General features: G+C 38.0%; 1 protein-coding gene across 1 annotated transcript; it reads right to left on the bottom strand.

Moving 5' to 3' along the window:
• Positions 1-269: 269 nt before the first annotated feature.
• LOC141940084 (suppressor of tumorigenicity 14 protein-like) lies at positions 270-23,545 on the bottom strand. The gene is made up of 17 exons (XM_074860875.1): positions 23,465-23,545; positions 22,961-23,129; positions 22,179-22,303; positions 21,185-21,252; positions 19,983-20,164; positions 19,848-19,886; positions 18,873-19,089; positions 15,940-16,079; positions 14,361-14,458; positions 12,999-13,111; positions 11,973-12,103; positions 8,238-8,345; positions 7,032-7,151; positions 6,233-6,416; positions 5,308-5,579; positions 3,039-3,175; positions 270-428 (listed from the first exon to the last, which is right to left on the bottom strand). The coding sequence occupies exons 1-17, from the start codon at positions 23,543-23,545 to the stop codon at positions 270-272; spliced, it is 2,343 nt and encodes a 780-aa protein (XP_074716976.1).
• Between the last annotated feature and the right edge of the window lie 56 nt (positions 23,546-23,601).

Raw genomic sequence — 23,601 nt, 5'->3', positions numbered from 1 at the left:
CAGGTTCTAATCCATTTTATTTTGTTTTTAAGGCAGTGCTGTTTCTGCTGCTGGGGATAAGGAAAATGAATCCATAAGGAATTTGAAGTTGCTCTGAATCTGAACAGTTACTGCTAGGTGAACAACACACGATAGTTTCTTCATAAAGAAAGTGCATTCTTTCACAGAGAAACAGTCAATGGCATTCTCATGTTATATCATCAGAGGTGGACATGATGGAAGGAGACCGCTTTCATAAGGGAGATGATCTGCATTTTCTCCTTGGCAGATCAGTTTGTATTCTGACGAATCCAGTCATAAAGGGCCGTCACCTTAGTGTATACGCCAGGACGATTGCGTCGAGCACATCCTTCACCCCAGCTCACAATGCCAGCAAGGTACCATCTATTTCCCTTTCCTGTGCAGGCCAAGGGACCTCCAGAATCTCCCTAAAATGAAGGGAGTTCAGCCATTAGTGCACGCAGGCACACACACACACACAGCACTGTTAGGTTATTTAAGGACAGTAAATACCTGCCCCTCTCTTTCTCAAATCACAATTTAATATTATAATCTTATTTCTGGATAGAATGTACCCAGCTAAATGTCAAATTTATTTTAAGTTATGGAAGTACCACACTAATCAATATATAACAATGGCAAGAAGTTGTTTAAAAAAATTACTCATTGTTAATGTCCCATTACAGGATTCATAAAGCAACTGATCACAGGCTGAATGGGGAGAGGAGAAGACGGGGATGAAAAGTGGAAATTCTGCAACCAATTGACCATAAATTGTTCACAGGTTGAAGCCACAGCTCTTATATTTTGTATTAAATAGGAACAGAAAGATACCACATACCGCCAACCAAGAAAACCAAACCAAACACAAAACCAAACAACCAAATGAGGCACAATTAAGTATTATTAGTAGTTTCATAATCAAGACCGTGTCTACGTTCATAGAGGGAGAGGAAGGAACAAAAACTAAGGAATGTGCAAATAAGAACTGGCTTCTCAACGGGAACATGCGGCTCTGTAAAGCAACGTAGAAAAGTAAAAATTCTCATTTACTTCAGCTCAGAATCAAAATGTATTTGGGCTCACAAACGCTTTGTACCCTTTATCAGTTTAAATTTGTATGCCTTCTGTGAACAGACCAGTTCACAGAACTCCGAGCAGCTCTGAATGCAGCTTATGTCTGCAGCTGTTCCTTATGCATACAATGCAGCCAGTGGCCTCCAAGTTGACCCTGAGGTTTATTTGTTGCCCCCAGTTGGAGCTAAAACATGGAAGAGCTCAGAAGAAAGCCATGTACCAAGAAAAGAGAAAGCCTTCATCACCCAAACAAAATTATCTAGAGATAAAAGAAGCCAGAAACAGGCTGGTGTCATACTGGCAATTTTGATAATCCAAAAGGCTGATCTCAAAGTGATTTAAGAAAGGAGGCTACATAGTCCAGCCAGTTACACCACCAGCTCTGAAAGACTGAAGGGGCTGTATGCTGGTGGAGAGAGGAAGGATCCTAAAAAGAGGAACCAAGATCAAAAACCATCCTGGAGTGATAAGAAAACAGAGTCTGAAAGAGTAAATGTTTTATTTCTCACTGTAAGTATCACATCCTCTAAAGAGGAAAGGTGTTCGGAAGTTTCACATAACGCATCCAGTACATGCACAGTGTATGTGTCCATGAAGAAATGAAACAAATCAAGATGCCCACAAGTCTGGAACTGTAGTAAAAGGGTTTCAGTGTGCTGTGGGAATTTCCTGAACTGCCAGCATCATTCCTCCCCAGCACTGCACAGGAAATATACTAGTGACAGAAAAGAAAGAAATAGCAAAGGTACTACCCAGAGTAAGAACTTAAAGGCCCAGAGGGCCAGCATGCTAGGACTCAAACACAGCATATTATGTTGGAAACCAGAGTGACCAGTATGGCATATAGCTGAATTGGTTAATATGTCCATCTAAAAATTCAAGGGCATTTCTTAAGCAACACATTTTTTGGAGGAACATCGAGCCTCTAAATCAACATGTTTTAGTAAAACAATGCCAAGGCCTAAGGTTATAGGCAAACTGTACATAGTTAATTAAAATTTAGAATTAAAAATAATAATTCTTTGAGTTAGAACTTAAGAGACTGCAGGAAGATCCTGCCAATAGTCTATTGTGTATAAAGAAGTTTGACCCATTATGAGCTATGATCTTGCAAAAACTACTCTATTACATTAAAGCAGTAAAATTTATATATTGCCCAATAATTTTATCAAATTAACACAGTCTAAATATCAATAACACATTTCTCTCCTTTTACACAGTAACTGGTATAATAACCATGTTGGTAATTTTGAAAATGGATATTCATCGTGATAAATTTAAATACTGGTAAAGTACACAATTAGTCTAGTAACTGAGAATGAGAAGGAAGGCAGGGTCAAGACAGTTGAAGTACATTCCAAGAGCGGTTTCTGATTGTGTGTGCAAATAAATTAGGTCATATGATACCATGATGTAATCAGAACTTGTAGTTATACACATGAATGAACATTTGAAACTAAAAGGCAGCATTGAAACTGCATTTACCAAACCTAGCTTACCTTTGCCTTTTGCATTTCTTTGAAAATGTAACAATACACTACTCATTATAATGTTACAGTATTTTATTAAACCCACACCCAGACATCAAAAAAGGAAAAAAAAAAATCAATATTAAGAGAAAAAATTGCAGACAGCCCTAACTTTATTCCATTTATCCTTATATCTCTGTTATTTTATAGGAAATGTAACTGTTGAAGAAGAAAAAGAATTCTTTTCAACACATTTTATCGCTTGTCTTTTCAAAGTAACATTTCTCAAGAGATTCAGAGATTATCTATGGCAAATTTCCTTCCTTATTTTGGAGAGCCTTTAACTGCCATGTTAAATTAACCATGCACTCAAGACATCTCACTCCATTACTAAGAAAAAAAGAAAAAACCCCACAAATAACCCACAACTCTGAACAGTTTTCCAATGAAAGCAAATATTCCTTTGTAGTTTTTCTATAAAATCCAGATTACCTGGCACGCATCAACTCCACCATTAAGATTCCCAGCACACAGCATACGTGATGTGATAAGATCATCATACAGCTTGTTGCACACACTTTGGTTAATTATTCTCACTCGAGCTTCCTGCAGTGTTTTGGCAAGATGACCTAGAAAAAATACAAATGGTATGGCAGAGGTTATGGTAGTACAGATTTCTAACAGAGATACCACTTGTCAAAACAAAAAATAATTGCTCCAAACTCAAAATCTACCCAGCTGATGACAGGTGAGTAATCCCTCTCCCTTCAGTTGCTGCCTGCCCTCAGCTTTCCAAAGCTGTTGTCTACACTACCCTCTAGACAGAGGTCTGCCCTGGTTTTGGCTGGGATAGAGTTAATTTTTCTTCTTAGTAGCTAGAATAGTGCTATGCTTTGCATTCAGCATGGGATTTGGTATGCTGATAATACACTGATGTTTTCAGTTGTTGCTTGGAGATCAAGGGCTTTCCAACTCCCCATGTCCTGCCCAGGGAACAGACCCAAACTGGCTAACGAAATATTCCATATCATGTAATGTCATGCTCAGTATACAAAGGAGGGTCAGCTGGGAAGGGGGCGTTCTCTCTTGCTTCCGGGATTGCGATTGCAGGATCTTGGTTTTTCTGGGATCACTAGCTGGGAACAGGCTGGGTATCAGTCAGTGGTGCTGAGCAATCGCATTGTGCATTCCTGTTATTGTTATTGTTTTATTTGATTTCAATTATTAAACTATTTTTATCTCAACCTACGATTTTTCCTTTATCTGTCCAATTCTTTCCCCCATCCCCCGGGGCAGGGGAGGGTGAGCAAGTGGCTACATGGTGTTTGGCTGCCGTCCAGGTTTAAACCAGGACAAGGTCCCTAGGCACCACCTTTCCATTTCCTTAGTCTTTATCGTTATGAGCCTGTTCTGCTAGAAAGTAGCAAAAAAGCCATTCAAATTATGAATATAATACAAGATTCCACACAGTGTGTCTAATTTTGAATGCCATTTCAAATTATGCCCAAAGCTTTTTGTTGTTATTTACGCTATGGTTGTGCTGCGAACATTGTCCAAGTCCTACTAGATGAAATTTCTACATTCTTTTCCATGCTCTCACTTCTAAGGAAGGAGCTGAGGAGTGAAAAACTGAGAGGGGGAAAAGAAATAATTTTTTAAAATCAAGCCTGTAAGTCACAAGTGATGCTAAGAGCTTAATTCTGTACTATAGTATTGGCACAAGGTGTCATTGTGAACTAAATATCCTCAGTCATGTCTTGGCCCAATGGTGAACGTAGCCTTTTCAATATCTGGATGGCCAGAGGAAGTACTGGGTTTTAGTCTGGCTGCTTTTTCAGCTCTGAGAGTGGGTTGGGAACAAAACAGGTAAAATAGGAAAATGTTTTTTTCACATGCCACTATATTGACTTTTAGATATTACCTACATTATTTTGTTAAAAAGCAAGAATTGTAATAAATTATCAATTGCAAATCCATTTGCACTTCATTAAGCTATTATGGTATTATCTAGCTTTAAACCTTTTTTTAAGAAGGCATATTAAGAAAGCCAGAATTACCATAGCATATGGCTTCTGATTAAACATGAGGAACTAGCTCTCTGCACTATTGTGGGGACCGCTGCAATGCTGAGAGGAGCTGTCTAAGCCCAGGTTCCAAAGCTGGCTCCTGTTTAATGCCAAAACAGAGCCAATATCCCATGGGCTACCCCACCGCCCCTCTCCAACTCCGTTTGCTTTTTTCCTGCACCCTCACTTGCAGCATGCTACTCCAAGCTGCTCAGAGGCAGAACTCTTCATGGGGGCATACATGAAACTGCCTTTGGTTAAGACAGACAAAATAAAAAACCTCCACGATATATTTGCAGTTATTGCTGTTCATGGCCCAATATTGTCAAACACAGTCTTAGAGACAAATTCTTTCTCTGCAGTAGTTGCAAGTTGCTGTTTTCCTTACCTGTAAGGTTGCTTATGATCTATTCACAAAATGAGCCATGAGCATGAAGATGGGCACATTTTTGTAAATCTACAGTCATTTGCTTTTCAATGGTCTGTGACACCTGAGTATGAATATTGTCACTTATCACCTGCCACCCAAGCAAACATTCAGAATTCACAGACTGTAGCTAAGGGGACATTTTCTAGCCTTTTATAGACCTACTAAGTAAACCACAGGTTTTTTTTCTTACAACTATAAATATTTCATTGTTAGAGTTTAAAATTAAGCCAAACTTGCAAGAAGTATATCCAGGAAATGAACATACTATTTTCTTTTATGGCTCCCCAGCCAGTTACATAGCAGACAGTTCCATAAACAAATACTCTAGAGGTGCTGGGTAAACAAATGGGCTGTACCAGCTCACTGAAGAACACAGGCGTCTCCATTTCCAACAGGGCAATGTCATAGTCTGAGATAGATTGGTCATACTGTGGGTGGACAATAATCCTTTTGATTGATCTCACAGCTACACGACTGCTCTTTTCATTAATAGTATGTAAGCCCATATATGCTCTCCACCCCGAAGGAACAGAGTATCTGTAAAGAGAATGTTCTTAGAAGATCCTGTTGGAAAGCAATGCAGTGTCAGTTCACTCCGTTTTATCTACTTTTCGGTATTTGATGGGATTCATCAAAACCAAAGTGAATGGAGTCTCTGTCTCCTAAAATATTAAGTAATGTTTTTACCTATTATTTTGAAAATAATAGCTCCAGGAAATTATAAGACCAATTCCTTGCAAGGCACCATGCTTTGAAAGTCAGAAAAACATATTATTAAACTGTATTTCCTCCCCCACATGTAGGAGGTATGTCTTTTCAATTTACACTATCTAAGCTGAACATTGGTGAGTTTTACACCCCACTTACCAATAAATAGTCCTTTTCTTGGGAGAAAAGGCCATAGGTCCTACTCGGAAAATTCCTGCCTGCTAAAAAAGTGGTGTTTACCCTAAATCCAACAAAACATTTTGTTTTATCATGCAGGATTCACTGACAATGGAGGCAAAATAATTACTTCAGATACTTAGGACTTTTGAAGCCAGCAGAATACAATATTGAGGATTCACGTAGTGATATCATGTCAGTTATACCCTGAATCATCTAGACAAGGAACAGCTACTTCAGACTTTTGAAAGCAACACTGTGAGGTTATTAAACTGCAAATAATCTATGACAGTATAACTTCATACCTCACAGAATCAGAATCCAGGAAGCAATGGGCAGCAGATATGAGCCACCTGTTGGAAACAACAGACGCGCCACACACGTGGCCATATGCTCCCATCTGTAAACTTGCTTGCCAAGGCCACTTTCCAGATCTTGCATCTTCACCTCCAACAATTCTGTTTTTCTTAAGCTGGTGTCTTCCACAAGCTAATAGAAATAATTGAATAAAATAGTAACAAAAGACACAAGCTCATTTCACTTTGCTATGTTTAACACACAGTTATCCACAGACCTCAATGCTGTTGAAAAAAAGTATTTCCTTACTGTGGAATTGACAAAAATGTAAGGGTACTTGCCCATTTTCACTCAGGAGACAAGTCAGAAATAAACCAATCTTTGCTTATACTCCCTTAGAGCTTTATAAAGAGGTTACTAACTCGAAAAGACATTTAAGCACAATTCTAAGCTGGGTTGTTTCCAAAAGTTCACTTGAATAAAATCTCATACCTTTTCCCTCCTTACATTCACAGCTCCTTGACTGCATTTCATTCAGCTCAAACAAGCACTAAGACCTACCAGCTTATCCTGGAAGTGTGCATTGCTTGAAATAAGGCATCGTAGACAGAATGGATCGGTGGATTTAAAATGAAACAGTGTAAAATTCAAGACAGGCATTTTCATACAGATGTTACCAGGAGATTCATTTTTTTTAATCCACATCTGATTTAATTAATTCTTAGTCCAATAATGCTTGACCATAGCACAAATTACTGACTCCTCTTCCCAAGTCATTAACTAATTTTTAAATAAATGTTACCACACCACAGTTCATTTCATCAGATCCATCTGCACAGTCTCTTTTCCCATCACACTCAGGATTTGGTTTCAGCAAGCATTTTCCATTGAGGCATTTGTATGCATAAGGGGAGCAACTTCTGTAGGCTGAAATAAGAGAGAGAAGATAGTGTCACATGTTTGGAACCATGGTTTTAAATGATTAAAAAGCCTTGCACATTCAACCTATTTGGTGAAAGTTGTTCCAAGATACACATTCCAATCTGCCTGAAGTCATAGTCTGTACTCGTGTAAACTGGACCCTCTATGGAGAGGGGACAGGGTGAGTGTTCTGCTCCTATTACTGATCACACTAATTTCAGTCTCCACTGCCCATGAGTAAAAAGACAGAAGAGCCTCCAACTGTCCTCATTCTCATTTTACTTAACTCTAAACTGAGCAAGCCAGGTTTGTCAGATCTGTTGTTTTACCTTCACCAGCGCTACTGGCATTACAAATTATAAATCTTCACAGCAGGTATTATCTGGAAGTCAACCTTTTTTAAGTAAAAGTTGAGAAAATTGTGGCAGAGATTTATACCTCCCTCCGATAAATTTTTGGCTAAGGACTATCACAGTTTATTATGTGGGAATCCTGACAGATCTCTCCATTACTATCATTCTTATTATCAGTTGTTTACAGTAACCTTTAAACAGTGGGAGGGATTTTTTTTTTTTTTTTTTTTTCAACAAACAAGGACGTACTCCTGGCTACCCCAGGGACTGAAGATTCAAAGCAAGGCAAAAATCGTAAAGGCAAAATGGAGCAAGACACTAGGAAGACATTAGTAGTACCAGTAATGCCTGTAACCATGGTAGATCTATAGTAAGGGGACCATGCATGTGACAAAGGGCAAAAGTCCCAAAGCTATTATGTCTCTCTCCCTTACATTATTTGGTACTGCTCTGGCAGCAGTTGGGGAAAAAGTGCTCTTCTAACAGGACCACCAGCAAGCTGCTGTTAGGTCACCTAACTTAGATCATTGTTATCTTGGATTTTGCTTCATTAATTTCCTGTCTAGACTTTCCCAAGAACTAGTTATACTCTGCATGCTTTGTTTTCACTATTACAAAGCTTGTACTTTGTGCTATGAGAAAAATATAGAGAAATGCTACATTTATCCATTAAAATAAGCATGTTCCTGCTTCTGTCCTTCCACCATCTTTTGGAAAATAGCTAAAAATATATACTTACAGCAGTTGTTTTCATCACTGTCCTCCCCACAGCTGTCATCATCTTTACAATTCTTATACTGATGCTTACACTTCCCATCACCACAGTTCAACTTCTCTGGATTACAACCTGAAGAAGAAAGGTCTGTAAATGCTTTGTAGTCCAAGTAGCTGGCTAGCAGCCATGTGCTACACTCCCTACCAGAGGTCACCTTGATGTTACTGTGCCATCGCTGCCAGGCATTAGTCTACCTTGGGTTTGATGGCCTCCAGTGACAGATACTTGCTGCATTACCTAACTTGTGCCGTGTTCTCTGACCTTGGATTACCTTCTGGTCACTCTCTCTGGCATCCCTTCATTGTTCACTATCTTTGATGTGCAGTGCCCAGTTTGGATACAGGTCTCTAGCTGAAATCTTCCCAGTGGTGACTGGGAAGATCTTTTTAAACTCCTGTCTTACATCCTAGCGTGACACTTAAAAAAAAAGAACTAAAAACAACAAAACACCAAACACACACAAAACACACACAGAAAATTGTATGACTTTGTGACTCTCAAGTCAGCTTTTGGGTCACTATCACCCCCCAGCCATTTTTCAGCAGGAAAGCGATCCACATGTTTATTTGTTTACTGAAATTCAGATCTTGTCTTTACTGAATGGAGTATCATTTTCTCCATATATATTCTCCAGCTTGTCAGGATCATTTATAAATGCATCCCTCTTAAATACATCCCTCTTTCTATTGTGTGACACTTTCCTATTTCACAAGCATCTTCTCAAATCCATCATTTAGATCACTAACAAAAACTGAGAGGTGTCCCATAGCAGATACTGGCAGAACGACACTAAAAATAATCCTTATGTTTTGGTAATGAGTCACTGGCAATCATTCTCTGGAAACAGTTTCCTATATTTTTTTTCTCACTGTGTTTCCTTTACTTACTGATAAGTTTGTCACAGAAGACAGTGTCAAAGTACAACTTCTCTATTTATTCTCTCACAGCAGAGAACTAAAACAAAATTAAAAACTCCATGCTGGTTTTTAATACCTTTTTCACTGTTTACAGATAGTTTACTTTGACTACTTGTTGCTTTTTTTTTTTTTTTTGAAGCTTAACTGGTAAAGATTGGTGTAAAATTCCCTCCTAATTTTTTCTATTCTCCCACTCTTTAAAAAGATGCATTACACAGCCTCTTCTCCAGACTTTTAGATCTTCACCCACATCCTTCATGTGATCTTAAAGATAGCCACCAATATTTTAGAGATAATTTCAGCCAGTCTCTAAACTTCCTGGAACAAACTTTACAGGAGAACACAAATAAGAAATAATTGCCCTACCACAGTCTATCTACCCTATCACTACCATCTGAGCAGCCTTTCCAGCCTTCAGACTGATTACTTGAGGGAACGCATGTTCTATCTGCACATCTAAGAACAAACTAGAAAAATAAGAAATTAATGGCACTGGAAATGCTGTTACAGTCTAAATGTGTTAACGCAGGACTGTACTATGAAGAAATATTAAAATGGCTATTAAAAACCAAAGTTAGTGTTATTTATAAACTAAATTGAATGTTAAAAAAGGAAATGCTATCTTTCTTGGCATAATCTGACAAAGATTTTTATCAAGCAATCTGAATTAAATGAATCAATATTCACATAAATGGAATTAGAAAATTAAATTCACATTCACTGCCTCACTCTAAGGGTTGAAACTGATTCAGCACAGATAAGTAATTACTACTAATAGCGAACACCTCTTCAATGTGCTAAGATAATGTGTTTTACACAGGAGCATCAGAGGAGAGGGGAAAAAAAAAAAAAAAAAGAAGTCAAAACAGAGAATTCTCTTTAGTATTACAAATTTCCTGACATTAAAATGTTGTAGAAATTCATCTCTGTGCTACTACATTCCAACTTCACGTCTAATGTGAATAAGTGCTTTATCAAACACTTTTCAAATCTAGCAATTCCATTACGAAACCACCTTTCACCAAGAATTTATTTCACTTTCACTTCAACTAATAACTAGTATCGATGCTAAGGTTTCTTTTTCCCCTCTAGCACCACAGGCAAATTAACAGCTAGATCAGATTGAAGGACTAAACACATTTGTCCCACATTTATTTAATCAGTTTGAATCAGGAGTCATTTAGTCTTCTTCACTGCCTTGCACGTGACACCAGTGGGTGGAAAGCACACACTACGCAGCCAGCTCTAGCTCAAAGCAGGAGTCTCTCTGGGTTCTTTTCATCATTCCCTGAAGTTATTCAGCTGATGGCTGTCATTTCCTTTCCAGGTCAACTCAGAGCAGTGCCTGTGATTTTTTAGTAACCATGCTTTGGTAGGCTCCCAACAATGGAAAGAAGCTAATCTGAGGTGGGTGACTGCAGGTACTAAAGCTGTGGGAGAAAATTAATTTAGCTGCCCCCCGTCCCCCCTTACTATTGCTATAGGCAAGGCTGTTGTGGAAGACCAGTGCTCTCAATACATTCTACTCTCTCAGATAGCCCTCTACTTCATACTGACACATCACAGCTAATTTACCCCTCCTGGTGATTCTTAATACAGATCCTTAAGATTGTGACTAAGAATTGATTACACAACTTTGAGCCATCTGCTTGCCCGCTCAGTGCTAGAAACTGAGCAGAGCACACAGGGAGTAAAGACCTGTACATGCAATAAAGACTGGGGATTTTCTCTGTTAAAAAAGGTATTCTTAGTCTTTGACTCGCCTCTGAACCATTTTTGAGGCAATAACCAGAGAAAGCACAGGACACAGTATAGTTTGTAACTTTTTCCCGTAGAAAGAGACACACATCAGTGGAAAAAGGAATCCCTGAAAATATCTGAGTCCTGTAGAACAACTGGCCATAAAATCTGCTGTTTATTTCTAATGAAAGGCGTGAAGCAAGAATCTACACCAGAGGTCTTAATACAAAATTACTTTTAAGTCAGCAATGAACAGAACTACACTCGGTCAAGCAAGCTGAGGATATGAAGAGGTTTCACAAACTGAACAGATCTCTTGAAATCACAGAGAACTTTAGACATTAGCTGGGTAAAGGAAAGAGAAAGCATTTACAAAGAATACATTGCAGATGTGTCTTTTCAAAGAAATATCACAAGTAAATATGTGTATCTCCTGAAAATCCCTGTTCCACCCTCTGGAAATCCCCCCAAAAATCTAACACTGATCCAGAAGTGCTTAGACTGGGGAGTCAGGAAAGAGCTATAAGAACCCCAGTCATATTTCCATAACACCTGCTAGCGAGGGGTCCTCACTGACTACCCATGAAAACTTAAATAGTTTCTCTAAACCTGGAAGCTGATCCAGAACATGCCGAGTTGTGATTTGAAAGAGACTAACTATTCACGGTTAACTCCTGTTGGCAGAAGAGGCATGCTGAGAGGCTCTCTGCCATACTATTTTCATCTTGCAGCTTGGCTAATTTAAGATGTTAGAAAAATGCCAAATAATTAGATCTACAGCCATTGGGAAACTTTACTTTTACTTGTCATTGTACAGAAGTTTTGTTAAAAGTTGGAAAATAAGTACTAGCTTCTAAAAGCATCTTTTACCTAATTTTGTACATCTATTTGTTCAATTAAATACATAATAACATTTTAAACATTCATGTCTTGCAACTAGGTTAAGAAAAAAAGGCAGGTTGATTTGTATGTGGTTGGTCTGTCAAGCATGGTTTCTTGAAGGTTTCTCCTTAAAAAGCAAAGTACACGCTTATTCACTTACGGTCTGTGTGACTGAAGGCTTTGTATTCAATATAAAACCCTCTGTGGGTGACCAGTTCATCAGAATGGAAGTTGATTGCGACAGAATAACCATATTCTCCATTTCTGTTTTCTGAAAGAGCGTTACAGTATCTAGCAAGGCAAAAGTGAGAATAATTAATTTCTAACTAAACTGACCATTACCATCCAGCTATCTCTCCATTTACTGAAGGCTAGCAATGCCAAAAAGCTTTAAAACAATACAATAAAGATCAGCTGCTTTTTAGTGTTAAAACAGCCCAGCAGAAAGCCTATTTACAAATTCCTTCCACTCCACAACTTTTCTGGGACTAGCAAACTTTGAAACAAAATACATCCAGATGATCAATGTCAGAATCTACCTTATAAATACAAACGACTTCTAAGTATGCTTATTTCAGATTTCCCGTTTAGGTTTGCAAACCCAAAGGCTAAAAATCCAGTAATGGAATCATACAACCAAATCCAACAGCTGTTGCCAGTTTCAATACACTCCTTCCAAGAGAAAAACTACTCTGAACACTGGCTTTTCAGTTTGGGGATTTTTTTGGGTGGGGTGGTGTTGTTTCTTTGATATTTTAAGCACACACATTGCAATTTGTCTTATTTACAGAAAACAATTACAATCACTGAAAAGTGGTGTAGAACAATGAAGCTTCAGATGACACAAGCTCTTCATCCATGTCAAGACCATTGCCAGGAATTTACACTTCAACTGCAACTACATAAAATCCTGCAGTTTTCTATGTCGTTCATTGCTCTTGAGGGGAGCAACAAAGTGCCTCACACTGTAGAAAAAGCAGGATGCTTAAATTAATATAATGACAAATGTTTAGTACTAGGGCAGGATTAAGATTATTCTGCTGAAATTTAGTGGAAGCATGCCAGTTTTTGTTGAAATGTATCTTTCTGCACTGGAAGTGGCAAGACATTTTTTTCTTAAGTACAGTATGTTGTGCAGAACATCAAAGTGCAAATTAATATGTCAGAAAATAGTGTATTTACTCACCTAACCCCATCAATTTCTAACCAGTCTTTATCACATTTACTGGATCCTGGAGACTTCTCTTGAATTTGTATTATGAGGATTTTTAATGACAGCTTGTAGCCAGGCAATGGTGCCTAAAAATGAAAGGATAAATATCCTGATACACACATCCACAAAATGCGCCAGGGAAGGTTTAGACTAGATATTAGGAAGCATTTCTTTACAGAACAGGTTGTTAGGCGTTGGAATGGGCTGCCCAGGGAGGTGGTGGAGTCCCCATCCCTGGAGGTGTTTAAGAGTCGGGTCGACATAGCGCTGAGGGATATGGTGTAGTTGGAAACTGTCAATGTTGTGTTGATGGTTGGACTGGATGATCTTCAAGGTCTTTTCCAACCTAGACAATTCTGTGATTCTGTGATCCTGTGAAAAGGTCTGTGCTTCTAAGATGGTAAATCTTGTTTGACTTATCAGATTGAAAATACTACATTTTTTATTTTGCAAACCAGCACCTTTGAAGAACCAAAAAACTTTGCTATTTTAAACATGTATAGAAATATTTTTAGACCCAACTTTGGCCAGACTGCATCAGATAAAGGAGTGTACGCTTTCCTGCAGCCAACACAAAGCACTATATCTGAGGTTCATGCTATGTTTGTACTGCCACGTGTTCCAGTAGGTCAAATAAAAGATTTAAGATATCTATGGCAGCTAGTCACTCAACTGTATTAGCTGACACTTCTCTGTTTTAGAAAGCCTTTTTCTTCCTTTTCCTGCATATAGATAAGAGTTTAGTGCTACAAGCTGCTAATAATTTTCATTGAGCAGGTGAAAGGTAGAGACTGTTACCAACTCATAGACATGAAGAACTTTCCAGGGAAAGTCAAAAAAGTAGTTAAATGCTTAAATGGAGTAACAGATAAACACACCAGGAAGTTGGTGGAAATCATGAGCAGATTCTAAGTTCTGCCAAAGGGCTTGGTGGAAATCCAGAGCTGAATTTCTGAGCCAGAAAAGGTCCTGTTTCTGCAGAGTTCAAGGAAATACAATGTGGTATCCATCGTATGAGGCATGATTTACATGACCATTTTTTCTTTCTGATATAGAAGCAAAATGATTTTCTCTGGCTGCTGTGAGTTTTCATCTTACCCATCAACTTTGTTTCTGTCATGAATAAAACTTTTGGAAGTTGGCAATGTTTCCCTCCCATAGCTGGCACTTATACATAGGACTGGAAAGAAATGGGTGCCTGAGAAGAAGTCAGGTGCAGTGGTCTTAGTATGTTTTCCCTCCATTTCACCCACACTGAAAGCCATTTCTCCCAGTTTTATGTCTATATCACATAAAGCAAAGTCATCACTACTCAGAAGAGTTCCCAGCACTTACTCTGATGATCCAGCTGCAGTCAATGTTTGGTGGGTAGTAACTTGGGTAATAAGGGGAACTCAGTGTCCCATTCCAGGAAATATAATGACCACCACAGACTAGGAGAGAAATATATCAGCAAGGAACACCGTTACCTCAGTGGGGCTAAAGTACAGAGCCTACTTCACTTGCTAGGACCTTTCTTTATGTACAGGGGTGGAAGAATGTGTTGTAACAGTATTAAACTCAAGTTTTGCCTGTATTAACAGAAAATCGCATAACTTTTACTTCCCCATCCTGCTGAATTTCTCTTTTTAGATCCAGTTACAATTAAGGATAGGTACAAAACTCCTCTGAAGGTTTTTCTAAAAACATTCTTTCGTGGTAAGTGGAAGAAGCAATTAAATGTGGACACAGCAGACCTCCCCCTTCCAATTTACTCCTGACCTTTCTGTAGACATTTTCAAAAATTAAAAAGCAATCAGCCCAATGAAGTGAAACCTCAGATTAATTTAATGTAAAACAGGAATTTTGTGTGTCAGTTCTCAGTCTGAAAATTCATGCCACATTTGAACAATATCTTTGAGGTTTTATTTTCTACAAAGAAATCTCTTGGATATCTAGTTCTTAGTGCTTTTAGTTCCCTTTAGGTAACTTAGTAAATACAAACATGAATATAACAGAAATTAAGACACTTTTGAAAATAGCAACATTTTGTGGCAAAACCTGGGCTATATGTAATTTGGAATGGCCATCTTCAGAGCAATTAAGCAATTCTAATTTGTAATGTGCATAGGATGAGTATTTGCCCAAGCTGCATCCACGGAGATATAAGTTGAAATGTGTAAGCTTTGGAGAAGTTTATCCCCTATGATTTCTTCCACAAGTTTAAAAATAGTCACTTGCCTCATTGTCAAAATTCTTTCACTTAGACCTTACCAAATAACTGTGGTTAAACTTTCACTTCTGAAGCCCCTATATCTCCTGTAAAACGCTACAGTTTATCATTATTCAAAACATTTCACTAATCACCCAGAACTCCTGCAAAATTCATAGCACTCCATAGGTTTAGAATATGCTTCTTCGGTCTTGAATACTTTTTTCTTATACAGTTAACTACACTGAACAGTGCTTTCAGAAAGGAATCAAAGACATATTAGAAGTGTTTGCTCTTGTTTTCCATTTTCATTAAAGACGCATTCCCCGAGCTGAGGATAGATTGCCAAAACTGATAGAAGCACTGCTGTATCATTTGGGCTATCTAGTTTTGCTTAGACATATAGTGCCTGTGGTGCTATCTGGCTGGCTGCTCCGCTACCATTGCTCAGTGTTACCCATGCAGAAAGATTAATGTCTGGAAAGCATGGCTTGGGTAGTAACCAGGAAGACAAAAAGTCTCCCAGCCCAAAGGATATTCTCTACTTGTTCAGCTCTCTTTGTTCAGTTCTCAGACATTTTAAGTGGATTGGAATGACAGTTCCCTGATTTACGTGCCAACATTCCCTCAGCCCAGATATGTTCAGGTAATATCAGCGTTTTTAGAACCAACAACAGGAATAAGTGTGCTCACATCAGACGCTTGTTTCTATTAATTGCTTACTGATTTTAGGAACAGCTTGAAAGTGAGCTTTTAACATGTTGCTTTCTTCTCTTCGGTCCAGTGAGAAGGTAAGCAACATTACATTACTTGATGAAGTTAAACGTACAACAGGAGGAGTCCAGGCCCCAGGTCCACACCATCTGAAATATTACAAAAAATTGCATATAAAAACCCCCAAAACATTTCCCACATTTCAGTCATCTTTGCTGAGAAACTGGGCAGAAGTAACACTGTTCTGGTTGTCTGTGTTTCAGAAGTATTCCCCTGGCTACCACTTCCCTTTTATTCTTCTACCCAACTGATACTACACAAGATGCTAGTTTCCCAGCATTGAGGCTTAGTCACCCAGGGTGAACATCACAGATATTCTTGCATAACAGGTGCCCTGGAGTTTTCAGACCTGTAGAAGCATCAGAAAGGCAGTGCCAGATTATATTACCTCAGTAGTGATAGTGGCACTGAGAAGTAGTTGGTAACACTGATAAGGCAACAGGAACCATTGTAGCAGTGTTGAGCAGCATCTATGCAACAGATAACAAGTCCAGAGCATTTCCATTCTATTACAAAAGCTGTCACACAAGAAATGAAGCCCCATGCATGGCAACAATTTCTTCTTCTTGTTCTTCTGTTTAAATAACGATGAGTTAATTTATATCCTGAAGCTTGAAAACTTACTACCACTTGTAATTTGAAAGGTTATTTTTTGCATCTGTAAATTCACTTTTATATTTATTCCATTTTGAAATCCACAGCATATTTCAGATTTCTTTTCATTCATTTACAAATCTGTCTGTGAAAGATTTCTAACAGCTTTCTCTTTTTCTGTGCACAACAAATGAAAGCAATTAAGATTAGACCTCACAGTAATGGAATATTTCTATCACAGCCCTGCATCAAGTTCTTTGAAATCACTGAGATCCAGAGTGGCAGCATTAAAATCAAATATATATTTGAACTTTAAGCTGAAAGTATTCATCTTTAGCTTTAGCAGGCTATTCCCTGCTCCCGTTTCATGTGAGACACTAGACAATGGATCTGTGATTTGCCTCTCTTTTGCAGACACTATTATATCCTTTTTATCATAATACCTGTCAAATCCTTTATAAAATGAACAATTTGAGTCCCCTCCACACTGCTATGTTGGAATCTTTCAGCATCTTGATCTTCTACCCAGTTGATAGCCTGGCTTATCTTCTAGCTGTACCTTTTGTCAGAGTATCATCAGAATAGGAAGGCAAGCACATATGAGAAGAGTTGTCCACATGAGACAACCGCTTTTACAGTATATCTCTCAATCTCAGCTCACTTACTCTTTAGTATTTGTCACTGAACAGTTATATTACTGCAGTTTACAAAAACTGATGAGAATCATTTTAGTCACCGTGTGTGAGTGATCCTAGACCTGAACATCAGGGAATAATGGCTATAATACAGTAATTCCTGGCTGTTGTGGATATTGAAGATATTATTATTAGTTCTACTGCATCTGTCAATATGTGTCATTAGCTGCTTTCAGTTTAAGTAGAAAACTAAAAGGCATATGCAAAACCACACATTTGCTAGGGTGGCAATAAAAATAACCAAAAAAAGTCAACGTTTTTGGAGGTACCATCAGGCTTTTAACATCATTTCAGTCACCAAATTCTGTTCCAGTTCTTTGATAGACAGAGAGCAACGCATGTTCTTGAACCTTCTGTCTTACAGCTTACTGCATTGATGGTCTCTGAACATGTTATATCATACACCTGTGTTAGTTCTGCTAGCTTCCAGGTGCTTTAACGCACATGGCTGACTACGTTTCTGGTTCCTAAAAAGCTGAGCCATTGCTAATAACACACAATGGAGTAACAGTCCCAGCAATAGCTCATAATCAGCAACAGAGCAGATGCAGCCCAGCATCAGGAGTGGGATTCTCCATGCTATGCTACAATCTGAGACTAACTCCTTATAAAACCCTGTGTTCACTTCAGGCCTGGCCTTCTGACAGTCTGCCAACAGTAGTAAGATCTCATGTCTTGTTGCATAAGGAGAGAAATAAGTCTGTTAAGAGAGCTGAAGATGACCACCTACTCAAGAAAGTTAAAACACTACTAAATAAGTGTGTTTCAGGCACTGCTAACTGAATCTGCATGCTCAGCTAGCCTCTTCCTGAAAGTTCTTTAAAAAAAAAAAGAAAATTTTTAAAAATTCCCTCCTTGAAACCATCCATCCTCAGATTCTAAAACGTCTTTATTTATTTTGTTAATGAAGACAGGTTCATGGTGGATAACATGTCCACACATAACATTTGATTCTGGAAAGCAGGAGCAGTGTGGCCACTGAAGGTTAAATATCATTTGATCTCACTTATGCAAATGAACTACACAGTGACTCTAAGGATGAAGACTTCTGTAGACACACAGCCCTGTTATGAACAGGGATTTGCCTGTGACTGAACTGCTATAAAACACGTATTTTCTAAAAGCAATAGAATACAATACTCCAAAAAAATGAAAGTCTGTACCTTTTTGAGTTGTGACAGTAATTGTATGAAATCAAAACCATTAAAAATTAGTCATAAAGTAGAATAAAACCCACAGGAATTTATAACAGGCTCCCCAGGGAAGTGGTCATGGTACCAGGGCTGTCAGTTCAAGGAGCTTCTGGACAATGCTCTTAGTCATATGGTTTAGTTTCAGGTAGCCCTGCGAGAAATGATGATCCTTATGGGTCCCTTCCAACTCAAGATATTCTATGAATTTAATTCGGGGGGGGGGGGGGGGAGATGGGGGATAATATGGAAGATATTTTTATTGCCTTATACAAGATTTTCAACTAAGTTGTATTTGGAATCTTGTATTTTGGAAGCCTGTTTATTATCAATTTGACATTGTTACAGTTTCAGAGAGTTTCTGTTCAGCTCAATAAAACATCTTTGCTCTGTACTATCATACCTTGTAATGATCTTGTTCTGCAGAGGAAGAAGGAAATCATATGCTGATAAGTGGTGTGATGCACAGCTCTCTGGAGTGACACCATGCAAAGTGATAACTACAAGTCTCACCACATAGTTGGAAGGAACTCGCAGCCTCCATTGATAAGAAGACTTTTTGGGATTCATCAGAGTTAGAGTCCTGTTGTTACCTGGCTTGGCATACAGGTCAAAGGATACTGCTATACAAAAGAAGCTAGATCAGTGACCGAAAAACTGTTAAATTGGAAGATAAATTAAGTTATTGGGTAAAATTTCAGAAGAGGTGGCAACAATCGCCTACTTGCACTTCTTGACTACTCTAATCTCTTTTTTCCCTTACCTTAACAACTCTATCCCCTTTTCCCTACCAGGCTGCATCACCTTCTCCTGCTCTGGCCAAGGAAGTACAACGCCTCACCGCCACTGGCGCATCGAACACTCAGCGAGCAGGAATGTGCAACTTGGCTGCAACTGCTACCAATCTCTGCTTGAAACCTATTGCTTCCTTTGCCATTTTCTCTTCACCCCTCTCCATGTAATAAATACACTAATTATATGAAGTCATTCTCAAGGTGTGCTTGATATGGAGAAACCAGGCAAAGTGAATTACAGCTCTACAGTATTTGACTAATTACTAACTATAAATAACCAAAATTATCTAGTCACAAGGCAAATAAATTATGTATAATTTTGTACAGTAGCTTTTTAAAAGATGTCAAGCGGTCATTGCGATTCAATGGGAACTTTTAAATTTCAACCATTCTAGTCAGGACATCAGAATAAAAACTAAAGTATTTTCACCCCAGCCTTTATTTGGAACACCAGGCCAGGGAGATCCCTAGTCTGGTTTTGTTCATAGGCCCTACAGATATAAGGATAACTGGGAAACTGCTATTTTTCTTTTACAGGATTTTTTCCCCCCAAGTAATATCAATTCAGATTGAAGTATAATTACCTGATTTTAGCATCGTATCATATTCTGTGGAATCTGAAACTGAAAGTTAATAACTATCAGCCACACAAGCCAAAGACACAGGCTGGAGAAAGAAAAATAGACAGAATAGGTATTAAATGACAGGTACATTGTTACCAAAAAGCTCCATTGTAACAAGATCAAAATCTTCCTCCCCAGAAGAACTGAACATGTGAGCTGCTTGTTTACTACTGATTTCTTTTTGTTCCACTGGAGTTAATTTTTTAAGAGAAGCAACCATATCTTGTGGTGCCCAGAATGTATTCCAGTAGTAAGCTCGGAGTCCAGACTCTCCTTCACTGTGGAGGGAAAAAAAAAAAACACATCATAAATACACTCTAATTAGTATTTTTGGACATGCTTTCCACTGGTCTGCATTTTTGGCTTTGGCAGTTTCATAGCCAGTTGAACTGCTGTGCAAAGGGTTGCAGCTGAACATGGTGGCAAAAAGCTCTTGTTTAACAATTGTTTTATTCTATACAGTAGAAATACTTGGAAAATATGCTGCTTAAACAGTTACATACTGAGACTGAAAAACATACCTCTCAGAAAATCCTTGCAATAATTTTTATGCACTTGGATGTTTCCATCCCTGCTGTATAATTCTACAATTTTAAGATAATATTACAGCTCCAGATACATTCTCCTTAATAATTTTTAACTGAGGCTAGCACCATATGACAATATAATTTTATGCCCATACTTTCATACCACATTTCAGACAATTCTTGTTGAAATAAACAACCTGTATGTGTACATATACAAAGTATTACTTAAGTGATTCAAAGAGACAGTCCATCACACTCCTCCTTTCAAAATGGCCTATGGACTGACCTTTCAGAAATTTTCAGAGACTACCAGGACAGTAGTAGCCATCTGCTCAATGTATTTACATTTCTCACCAGGAGCTTAATTAGAGTGCCCAGCCCAAAATTATACCTTTAGATTTTGTTTAGAGATGTTAAAAAAGGAACTTCATTTAAACAGACAAAACAAAAATAAGATTCTGCAAGTGGTAGAGGAAAAACCTGCTGAACTGTGATTTCAAAAATCAAAAGTAGATGAACGGACTACAAAGCAACCCACAACCCAAGGAACAATTAATCAGGTTTCATTTCTTTCACAGTTCTACAGGGTAAGACAGAAGTCACACTATTTAGCTCTTAGCTCATATACTTAAGTGCATTTCTGCATTTTTCATTCTGTGTTACAGAGATCTGAATATTCCTTCACATAACAAATTTAAAATGCATTAAAAAAGGTAAGACAAACACAACTGAATATCTCAAATTTATATGATATGCTGTAACAGTACCCACCTGAAAGCAGCCACTACAGACTTCAGGTAGTACTTTCTCAAGGAGGAAGACCCATATGTTTCTGCAAACTGACAGTTAAATAATGGTATAAGAAAATGTAGTGTTACATTTTAGTGTCAGTATAATCTCTTACACTATAAAGTATTTGTCTTTTTCTTCCTTTCCTCTTCCTCAGTCCTCCCATATTACAAGTGCTCTCCATCATTTTCACAAAATGTATCAAATAAACATCATAAATGTGCATTCATTTCCACTAAAAAAAAAAAAAATTTTACTTTTAAATCACATCACATTTCAAGACCACTGAGATAGCTCTTGATAATTAGCCAAGAAAAAGAATTATGAATACTTTTTATATTTTTGTTTCAGTCTTTAAATTTCTGGCATATAATCTGGACATGAGCAACTCGTATTGGCTGTGCACAAAGCAGTTTTGAGACACTAGATTAAGCTCTTTTGGGAAATACAGGCTAACAGAGAACGGCTTTGTGTTTAAGTCTGCTGTTCACATGTACCCAGGAAACAGCATTGATCTCACAAATAGTAACTCACGTAAGAAGTGCAAGAAAGCAAGCTTTGTTGTGGAGGATAAGAGAAAACAAAACAAGAAGTTGAGCATTGAATTGGAACTGCAATTTTTAAAAAAAAAAAAAAAAAAAAAAAAAAAGATAAAAATGTAGCAAAGAAGAGTGTTTGAGTAAAGTAAAACAAAACAGAAAACACAGTCCTAATTCCTTTAAGAAGAATAATTTGTCCATAACCTTGAAATCCTCAGGTTTTATTACCTAGAAAGTGTTGGCCTTACTACGAGACACACAACCCCCCGCTGCCTATCTACATCCCTAAACCTGTACACCACTGAGACACTTGCTAGCTTTAAACTTACAATTTTGAATGAAAAGAAATTGTGATTAACTGGAGTATTCTCCCCATACCAAGTCTGATTCTGTAGTCAATATTTTGAAATTATTGCTATATTTATGTGGGAACTTACATAGTTTTGGATTGCTTCTGCTTGCAGGAGGAATTTCTGTGACTTTGGATCATTGAGGTCATTTGTATAAGTCAAATTAGAAATTTCTACACTTCCACCAATATAAATAAAGGAGAAAGCTGGAACTGATAAAAAGAAGAATAAAAAAATTAGCATACCTAACAACATTACGGAAAAGCTTCTGGAACAAGAGGCTTACAGAAGCATGTACTTGTCCTTGGTGTCTCTAGGTTCTTAAGAGAAACATGCAGTAATAGCCAAAGTGCTGAGTAAGTCCAATTAGCAGAATAATGCCCAGAAGGAAAGGAGAGCAATGAGGTACAGGTTCAGAGAGGCATTTCTACTAGGAAGCTTTAATTGTTAAATTTCCATTTTTTGCAGTGCTATCCTTCTGAAGAGATACGTTTTTTATGGCTATGTGTTGAGATCTGGGAAGGAGCATACATAAGTTAGGTACCCATTTGGTTTTGAAAAAGTGAATGGAAGATAGACAGTTTAATCCTACAGGTTCTTGGGAAAGACGACAGTTATAATAATGAATAATGGTATTCACAAGCAGAGACAAAAGGGTTAGAGATAAAATACATACCTTCTTTATTCTTATGCAACTACTAACTGCTAATTATTGTGCATTTTGTTGATTTAGCAGACGTTAAGGAGAAGGGAAAGTCAGTAGTTTATACATGCATTAAGTGCTTAGCTGCTTTGTGCAGAGCTTTTTCTACTAATCATCCCCACAGTGTAAAATACCCACCCAGACCATGCTGGGGAGTAAGACTTACGGAATGAATAGTGCAGGACTAGCACGATTACTGTAACTATTAAAGAAACTATAGGTAATATTCCTAGAAGCCATCTTCTCCAGAAACACAGCCTCATCCATTTGAAGAAACAGTACTTCTGACACAAGTCTTCTCTGTCGGATGGGCAGTAGTGAATATGCAGATTTTCCTAGAGAAAGACATGGGAAGGCATCAGTTAGTAAGACAACAGAAGAAGAGCTATTTATTGTTCCATATTTTAGTATATTTACCCTTCTAGTTTTTAAAGAGGTTTAAATTGAGATAACGTCTTTCATTTTATCAGCTATGCCACACATGAAACCCACATATTTCTCCGCTGCTTATTTGCGGCATGCATTTCAAGCTATGTAAGTGGGGGGAAAATTGTTATCACTTTGGTAAGGAGCAATTTACATATGAAGAACAGAGGTCAACACACACCAGAGTGGACAGAAAGATCATTTACTGTGTGCCTACTTATAAAGCTTAGCTGGTGTCTCTTACCTGCCCTGCAGTCTGCTCAGAGTCGTATGGAGCTGGTATGCTGTACACAGAAACCCGGCTGGAGGGGAAAGACCGTATCATGATGCCTTGATCAATTCCTTTGGACAAACCTAATAACAAAATCCTAAATGAACCTC

The sequence above is a fragment of the Strix uralensis genome, chromosome 2 (genome assembly GCF_047716275.1).
Source record: "Strix uralensis isolate ZFMK-TIS-50842 chromosome 2, bStrUra1, whole genome shotgun sequence".
Classification (NCBI taxonomy): Eukaryota; Metazoa; Chordata; class Aves; order Strigiformes; family Strigidae; genus Strix; species Strix uralensis.
Note: the sequence above shows the minus strand (reverse complement) of the source record. Positions and strands in the feature narration are given on the sequence as shown.

Coding starts and splice junctions, on each gene's coding strand:
- LOC141940084 (XM_074860875.1), bottom strand. CDS start 23,545: ATGATACGGTCTTTCCCCTCCAGCCGGGTTTCTGTGTACAGCATACCA. Junction 13,112..14,360: donor ACTGCAGCTGGATCATCAGA/GTAAGTGCTGGG, acceptor TTTCATTTTTAG/GCACCATTGCCTGGCTACAA. Junction 3,176..5,307: donor GGGAGCCATAAAAGAAAATA/GTATGTTCATTT, acceptor TATTTTTTCTAG/GTCATCTTGCCAAAACACTG.